Here is an 8,779-nt window from a genome sequence, read left to right on the forward strand (position 1 = left end):
TAAAGTGGGTGTTGTCATCGCCACTGCTATTGTTTATGCTTTCTCTAGCCGCCTTCTTATGGGCTCGGATGTCTTTTGCATCTATGCGCTCTCATGCACTGGCCATCAGCTACTCATAGTTGGTGACTCAATCTATGATGAGCAAGTCGACCACCTTGTTATTCTGGAGTCCTGCCGAGATTGCAACCATGGCGACCATGTGTCCAGGGTCTTTGACTTCCAACGTCTTCGCTTGAAGCCTCTTGAAGTAGTCACTGAGGCTTTCCCAGGTTCTTGTCTTATCTGCAGCAAGACGTGAGAGAGCTTTTCTGTTTGGAGTTAGCCAAAAAGTAGTATATGAATTTTTGAGTGAGCTGCTCAAAACTATGGATGGATTTTTTGTCCAGAGAGTTCCATCACATCTTTGCACTTCCCATCAGAGTGATAAGGAAAGCTCTACAGATAATTGGCTCAGTCACCTGTTGCATGTTCATCAAGTTATAGAAGTTTTGGGCATACTTTGATGGATCTCCCACGTTTTTGTACTTCTTAATATGAGGCATCTTGAATTTGGAGCATGGTGCGCTCATTATCCAGTCGGTGAGTGGAGTGTTCCCTCCGATCGGTGATAATATTGAACATCCGGTCATAACGAGATGCAAGATTGGTAGTGAAAGGACCCGGAGTAGCATAGGGGTATCTTGGGACGTGTGAAGCCATCCACGTAGTTCGCTCATAGCCACCATGGCCGTAGTTGGGGCTCTCCCTTGTTGCCTCCACATACGGCTAGGTCTGCCAAGGCATAGCAGCAAAACAGACCTGTTAGCGAGGTGGAGGAGAGGCACGCTCGCCGTCCGGCCTGATCTATAGGAGGAGGAGGAGGAGGAGGAGCGAACGATGGAGAAGGCTACTAAGGAGGAATTCTGCTTAGGAGCTCTTTCGTGAAGGAAGCAAACTACTGCTGGAGAGATTGAGAAATCATCCAAGCGAACTCCTCTTACTAGGCTTGAGTGACATAGCCCATGTGTTGGTCATCAGCGAATGGGTTAGAGAATCGACTAGGGTGATCAGAACCAACCATTTTATGCAAAGAAGAAAGAAAGGCCCCACGGTGGGCACCAAACTATTGATATTAGTTATCAAACAGAGGATAATATGTGGATTAAGTAGGGTGTTAGGGTCCTTAATATTTTTTACATAGTTAGGCTCTAAACGGAAAATTCCATCCTGCACATGAACAACACCCAAGAGGGTTGGAGTTAGGATCTCCAGTGGTTCCTCCGACGATCAAGTTAGTAATAAGCTTGAGTGGGGAAGTATAGAAATAATGTGTTTTTAACAAGAGTTTGCTTTCCCTCAGCAATAGAAAACATCTTCCTTTTATAACAGATCTAAGGGAAGATGTGCAACTTCGGCTGAGGCCTAGCATGCGGCTTAATCGTCATCTACTATACAAGTGTTGGCTGCAAAAGGGGATGAGTCACTCAGACGTTTAATGTGAGGGTGACAAGGTGTGTGTAGTGCTGACAAGGTACGAGGAGTCGTAAAGACTTTCAGGGCTGGAGAAATGATGACTTTGATCATTCATTTAATGTGATGACAATAGACTGTTGGCGGGGGGCCTGAGGATACACCGCCTTTCGACTCGGTTTCACAAGAGGGTCGACAAACGAAGGCTTTCGTTTCAATTGCGAGTGGGCTGATAAGTACCGTCCTTTTAGTTGGCCTCAAAGGTTTTCGCCCTGACCTTATGGAGTGGAAAGGAGTGGGGTCGACTGGAATGGTGAGTTGAGTGAGGACACCTTTCAACTCGGCCCTCGTTTAGGAAGGATTGAGTGCTAAAACCATTCGAATTGTCTTTCCCGTAGTATGACTGATTAGGTACTTAAGGTGGGACATGTGTTGGCTCCTCGTTGAGAACTAATACTCTACTATTTGTAGGATATAACAGTACCAATTAGGTATCATTAAACACAAATTAATAAATAGGTTAATTTATATTCTCTCTTATTCAGGAGAGTGGATATCCACTCTAAAACTACTAACTATATTGAGACTTGAGAACTCTTATCCCATCAACTACCAATCGGAAACTTTTGATCTTTTTATATAGGCGGGAAAACTTTTTTGGCTTGTAGTATATGTTGGATTTAAATCTAATATATGGGCCAATATATTAAATAGATATGTATTATGTGCTATCAATCAAGGTTAGCCCATTAAAGTAATCCAATTTAGAATTTGAGCTTTTAATGCATAATTAAAGTATGAGCCTTCTATGTGTAGAGACCAAAATATAGTTGTTAATTTTATGATTGGCTGAATTGATAATTATGAATAACTGGTTCAGTTATAAATAGGGTTATACTTCCCTAAATCTCCATGTAGAATCTCTTTCTGATTTTCCATCTTTAGAAGGATTAGAGTTTCTCTAAGGAGGATATATACGGGAGGATATATACGTACAAGATTTGGAAGATCTACATTTCAAAAAACTCAAGAATCACATCGTACTCCATGGATTTATGTATGGTTCCGCATCTTCTTAATTATCTCAATAGTTTGACATGAACAATCTTAAAATTGATTAGAGTTTTATCTATTAAAGTAAAAGTTTTCTTCTTATCTAACAGTTTGGAAGTAATGTAAGTTAAGCAGTGTGGTCATTACTATTCTTCGCAAAAATAAGCTTTTGTAAGCTTAAGTGGCCAAGCGCTCTGATCACCGACTTTCGTGTCCCTTAAATTTACTTGGATATTGCATACAGAAGACAACCTATGATGGAAAAAAAAAGTGGGTCGACCGAGCCTCGTCAAGTCTACAGGAGCTACTACGCTCCTTGTTTTCCCTGTACTGCTAAAATTCTCAGATATCAACGAGACCTCATTCAGCAACACTTAAAACACCCTGAGCTCCTAATTCACCGTCCAACATTATCCATCAACTATTTTACTCTTTAATTTACACATCAACCACACCCAACAACTAAAGCTCCAGCACATGTTACCCATCTCCGGTCCGTTCTCGAGACTGCCGACATAATGTGTTCCCGAGTCCTGAAGCACCACCATCGATCGTTGATCGTTAAAAAGTTAGGTTTTGTATTGCATGAGTTTGTTACATGTTGACTGAGTAAAATTCCAATTATCTCTTTTCTTTTCGGTTAATTTCACAGAACCTCCTCCCAAATTTTGGGGTCTTTTCACATAATTCCCCTATATCACAAAACCCCTTTGAACCCTGGGGAATCTGACAAAACCCACCTGAATTTTAAACTTTTCTTACCGAATTCCATATGTGATTTGCAACTAAATTTTCTTTAAGGGGCTGTTTGGTTCGTTTCCTAGATATAGGGAAATGTATTTTTATGTACAAAAACATAAGTTTTGAGTTTTTTAAACTTTTCTAAGAAATAGATTGTTGGGAAATGTATTTTTATGTACAAAAACATAAGTTTTGAGTTTTTTAAACTTTTCTAAGAAATAGATTGTTTCGCTTTGGTTCGCAAAAAAAAAAAACATAAGTTTTGAGTTTTTTAAACTTTTCTAAGAAATAGATTGTTTCGCTTTGGTTCGCAAAAAAAAAAAAAAAGATGAAAAACCAATGTATTTATTTTTCTTGTCTTTGTTTCACATGGAAAATAAAGGAAAAACTTTTGTTTATATGACAAAAAGCCGGCGTGCCTGCAGATTTCATCAATTTCACGAGGTTGAGGAAGGAATTGGGGGAGAGAAAAAAATCTGATGTGGCGGCGATTTTCACCGAGTTTCCCTTCTTCAACCCTAGCAAACCAAAGATGGGAAAAAACCCGACGGAAAGCTTATATCTTACGTGGTCACGAAAAATCTGATGTGGAGGCGGTGTAAAACTTTTCCACCGAGTTAAAAAACGAACCAAACAGCCCCTAAGAGAAAAAACTCAATATTTATTTCCATAACAAATAACAAAATTTAGAATCTTTTTTCTCATAAGACAATTTTAATTATTTGTAAATAGAAAGATACAACGAAAAAATATGAAAGTTCATGAGAGTTTTATTTTATTTATTTAAATAATAATTAAAAGGCTTCTCATGGATCAATCAATAATAATATCTCCCCTTCTTTGACTCCAGAAAACTTATGCAGATCTAATCTAGCCACTGGATCTGGTCGGTGCAAATCTTAGACGCCACATGCACTACCTCCATAACCTTGCCACGTGTCCTCTTCTTCTCCTTTTATATGTACATTCAACTCTACTTCCTAGCTAGTTCCAAAGCTTAAAGCCTTATTCTCCTCTCTTTCATTTGAGCTTTGAGTCCAAAATTTCAAGCTTTTTTTCAACACAAGGAATCATGGGTCATTTTTGGGAGTTTTTGACGTATGTCCACTCATTATCTGGGTACAAAACTTCCATTTAATTTTAATAATATTGTTTCTTAATTATAGTTGTTCTATATCGATCAGGCACTAATATTGGATTAAATTTTCATCTAGGCCTTGCGTCATGTTGCTATACCCCTTGTAAGCATGCAGACCCTAATCACAAAGTTTCTACAATTATTTTGTTGCTGATTTTAATCTAGTCCTGTAGTTGATTAAATTAAAATGAATTTAATTAGGTATGCATCAGTTCAAGCCATTGAGACCGCAAACAAGCTTGATGATGAGCAGTGGTTGGCTTATTGGATCTTCTACTCATTTCTAACGCTATTGGAGATGGTGGCTGAGCCCATAATAAAATGGTGATTAAGCCCTTAATTAATTATCTTTTAATTACATTTGGTTGAGTAATTAAGTGTTGATTATTTTGTGTTCTAAGGATACCAATTTGGTACGAGGTGAAGGTTTTGCTAGTGGCATGGTTAGCGCTACCCCAATTTAGAGGGGCAGCATTCATATATGACAAGTTTGTGAGGGAGCAACTAAGAAAACATGGTTTTGAAGGAAAATCAGCATCTTCATCGATGCCGTCGCCTTCGAAGAAGAAGAACAAATTTATTAGCCTTGTTACTTCGAAGAAGGTAATTAATCTCTTCGAAGAAGAAAAAGGTCATGGTAACACGTTTAATCTCTTGGATTAAGATCTTTTCACTGTAGTTAAATTGACTACGAACAGGAAATGGAAGCAGAAGGAGTGTATTTGAGAAAGCGGATGATATTGATCATATTTATTATAGATAATTATGATAGAAAAAAGGCCATGTTATATGTGGTCAAAATGATTTTTGAGGATAGAAATCTTGTTTTCTTTATTTAATTTTGAAGTGCTGATGATAATGCCTGTAATTTGGCAGGGGGAGCAGGAGGCCTACTGATGAGCAGGAGTTCATGAGGGGATTTTGTTTTCAGTTGTCGAACTTTATCTCTAGTTTTAATTTCTTTTTGTCGTCATGGAATGAGATATATATATTATGGATGTCTTTTCTCTCTCTCTCTCTCTCTCTCTCTCTCTCTCTCTATGTTCTCTCTCTCTATGTTGTAACATTTTAGTGCTTAATTAGTGCAATTGAATAATGACATTAACTTAAAAAAAAAAGAATAATGACTTGATGTTTAGCTCTGTTTTGGTACGCTGAGATTTGTCTTTAGGATAATGCCAAAGATGAATGGCGAGGATAAAAAGGTTTTGGTTTAGTTAAGCAAGAGAAAGGTCAACTGTCAGATTATACATCAAAGCTTATTTTAACTAGGAAAAATGCCTTAGGGTCATGGAGCCGACACCTCACATGTCTCATATAAGGTCTCATGTTTTTGGGTCCCTGTAACACCACTCTTTAACTAACTCTTCCTAAAAAGAACTAAAATATCTTTTTTGGAACATGAATTTGGACCCTTAAAATTCAGGTAGCCCAAGGCTCTGTTTGGCAAAACTAGCTGAAAGCTGCGAGATTATAGCTGAAAGCTGTCAAGCTAGCTGAAAGCTGTGAAATTGTAGCTGAAAGCCGATAGCTGTGTAGCTAGCTGATTGACTAGAGCTGTTTGGCAAAAGAAGCTGTACAACTAGCTTAAATTTGTTAAATGACTAAAAAGGTCATGCAATATTATTGATATAAAATTAGAATTATTAGGGATAAAAACGGAAGAAAAAAATTAACAGCTCATTCCCAAAGACAAACGCTACTTGAGGTAGCTTTCCAAAAGCTACTTGCAAAAGACACAATCTCTAAAATAATCTCCTCCTATTTTTGGTCACCAAACAGCTCTACTAGCTTATTGACCAAGTCAATAAGACACAAGCTCTTAGATAAGACACATTTTTTGGTTGTCAAACAGTGCCCAAATCCAAATTTCTTGTTTGGATCTAATAGCGGGCTCTGATTTGAAATCAGATTGTTCTGATTGGATGGCTTTTAAGAGTAGTTAAAACCTTAATGTTGTTTTAACTACAGAAGTTTTAAGCCCGTGCTTGCACGGATTCACATGATTTCTTTAGTTTTATACGTTAGTTTAAATTCTAATTTGGTGGTTGTTTTAAACAGAATTTTGTTGAAATTCCTTTTTTTTTCGCTACCACTTATTCTTTTGCGGGCACGTGACGAATGAGTATCGTTTAATCAATCAACTATTTCCTTTTAGCTATCCTGGAATCCAAATCAATTCACTAAATCTTGTTCCGTATTGTTTAATCATATTTGCTCTCCGTAAGTTATATCCGCTTCTCACAATCTGGATTCATTAAGGGGGTGTTTGTTTGCATGCAAGTGAAAGATGAAAGTGAGAAAGTTACTTTCATTTAACAGGTGTTTGTTTGCATGCAAGTGAAAGATGAAAGTGAGAAAGTTACTTTCATTTAACAATTAAGATGTTTGTTTTCATGTAAGTGGTTATGAAAGTGAGATGTAAGAAAGTTGCCACATAAGATTTAATACAATTTTGACTTCCCCTAAAAAAGTGGTGAAGTCACATGAAAGTGACAAAAATATAACTAATTTAATTAAATAATTTTAATTATATTTTCTAATTAATCTTATTTTGCCACGTCATCTTCACATTGCACTTTCGATAATAATTTAATTTTTCAAACAAACATTGTATTTCACTTGTGTGCTGACATTGATGTAAAATTCATTTGCAAAAAAAAGTAACTTGCATATTTTAAATCCACTTTCAGATTGTCAAACACCCCCTAAATGGAATACGTGTCTCTCACTCTTTGTCTTTATAAACTCCAATTTGCCCTCTTTGTCTTTATAAACTCCAATTTGCCCTCCTCATTGGTGCAGGCCTCTTGTCTAGGAGCAAATGCTTTAAATTCCAAATCTCTTTATCCCTCAAAAAGCTCCGAAACTCTTTTACCCGCGCCCTTTTAGATGTTTAGCGGTCTCTTTGTAAGTTTTAGATTTTAAAGGGGGTGTTTGTAATTTTTGGACCATAAAGGGGTTAGTTGTATCTTTTTATTTTCATTATGTTGTTTGTAATTTTCAAAATTTTAATGGATTGTTTGTAATTTTTTGACTTTTAAGGGATTATTTATAATTTTCAAATTGTACGGAGTTGTTTGCAATTTCATATTTAAGAGGGTGTTTGTAATTTTTAGTTTTCAGTGGGGTGATTTGTACTTGTCAAATTATTAGGCGTTGTTTTATAATTTCATAATTTTTTGAAGGCAGTTTGCAGCTTTTGAATTTTTAAGAGCGTTTTTGTATTTATTAGATTTTAAAGTGGACTATGTGTAGCTTTTTAGATTTTTTTTAAAGTTGTTTGTAAATTTTAAATTTTATAGGTGTTTGTTTGTAATGTTCAAACCTAAATGGGCCTTTTACAATTTTTGATTTTTCAAGGGCTTTTTGCAAATTTTGGTTTTTAAATATTTCTTATAAAATTTAAAATTTTTGAGGGGTATTTTATAATTGTTTATTTTTTGGGGGGTTGTTTTTTACTTTCTTATTTCAATGTGCTTTTTAAAAAATTTCAGATTGTTTTAATTAGTGGTTTGTGATTTTTATATTTTTAATAGGTCTACATATTTTTATTTTTATTTTTTGAAGGCTTCTGTGCAATCTTAAGAATTTTTAAAGCAAAATAGTTCTCTTTTTCTTGTCATTACTGTCCTTCAAGCTACTTTTTTCGGTATAAAATTATAAAGTTATGGGGTAATAACATTATGGGGGTTAGTGCAGAAGATAAACTTTTTTGGGTTTTCTGATAGTCCAAAGTTATTGGAAGCTTAATAAGAGTTTTAAACTTTTTTTGGGTTTAGTGCTAAACACAAACTTATTGGAAGTTTAGTGTAATTTACCCCCAAAAAATGTGAAAACAGAAAGGATGAATAGGCTTTATAAACTTGACTATTTTAGTAGGAAGTGGTATTTGGAGAATATGGAACATGACAATTTTTTTTGAACGAAAGAAACAGGGAGAGATTCTCTGTTCATATATGTATATTAATCAAAAGTTAGGCAAATTTACGTGGGTACCAAAAAAACCGAGGATAAATAGAACCATAAGAAGAATTGACTAGTGAGGAGAGGACATTGTCGTCACTCGCCGAGCCAATTCTAAGTTGTTTCCATTCATCCCAGGTTAAGCAAAAACCATACAACGACAAAAAGCCAAAAAAAGAGTCTACAGAAAGTTATAACAAAGAGCAGATACTATTGACTGAAAACATAAAGAATACTTCAAAAAAAACTTCTATGAGCTCAGAAGTTATCTTCGACTGCATCCCCCGAGGTCTTCTTTGCCAGCTCCTGTAATCCAAGTTCAATGACCACTTTGTGCATTGTAGCTGATCTTTTGCTAGGCATTGAACCTATCCATAGAAGAGTAAAATGAGCAATATGAGATGCTATATGCAAAGGGGAGGCTGAAACACC

The 8,779-nt window shown here is 36.0% G+C and overlaps 1 protein-coding gene across 3 annotated transcripts; it reads left to right on the plus strand.

The window, feature by feature from the left end:
• On the plus strand, nt 4,246-5,376 carry LOC109824387 (HVA22-like protein e). 3 transcript variants are annotated; one of them, XM_020390974.1, is made up of 5 exons: nt 4,246-4,362; nt 4,458-4,484; nt 4,583-4,705; nt 4,783-4,984; nt 5,258-5,376. In XM_020390974.1, exons 1-5 carry the CDS (start codon nt 4,316-4,318, stop codon nt 5,276-5,278), a joined length of 420 nt encoding a protein of 139 aa, XP_020246563.1. In that variant the 5' UTR covers nt 4,246-4,315; the 3' UTR covers nt 5,279-5,376. The 3 variants fall into 3 exon arrangements, with proteins under 3 accessions (XP_020246563.1, XP_020246564.1, XP_020246565.1); XM_020390975.1 differs by having other exon boundaries at nt 4,246-4,341; XM_020390976.1 differs by having other exon boundaries at nt 4,257-4,341; nt 4,428-4,484.

Source organism: Asparagus officinalis, chromosome 9 (genome assembly GCF_001876935.1).
Source record: "Asparagus officinalis chromosome 9, Aspof.V1, whole genome shotgun sequence".
In the NCBI taxonomy this organism is placed as follows: domain Eukaryota; kingdom Viridiplantae; phylum Streptophyta; class Magnoliopsida; order Asparagales; family Asparagaceae; genus Asparagus; species Asparagus officinalis.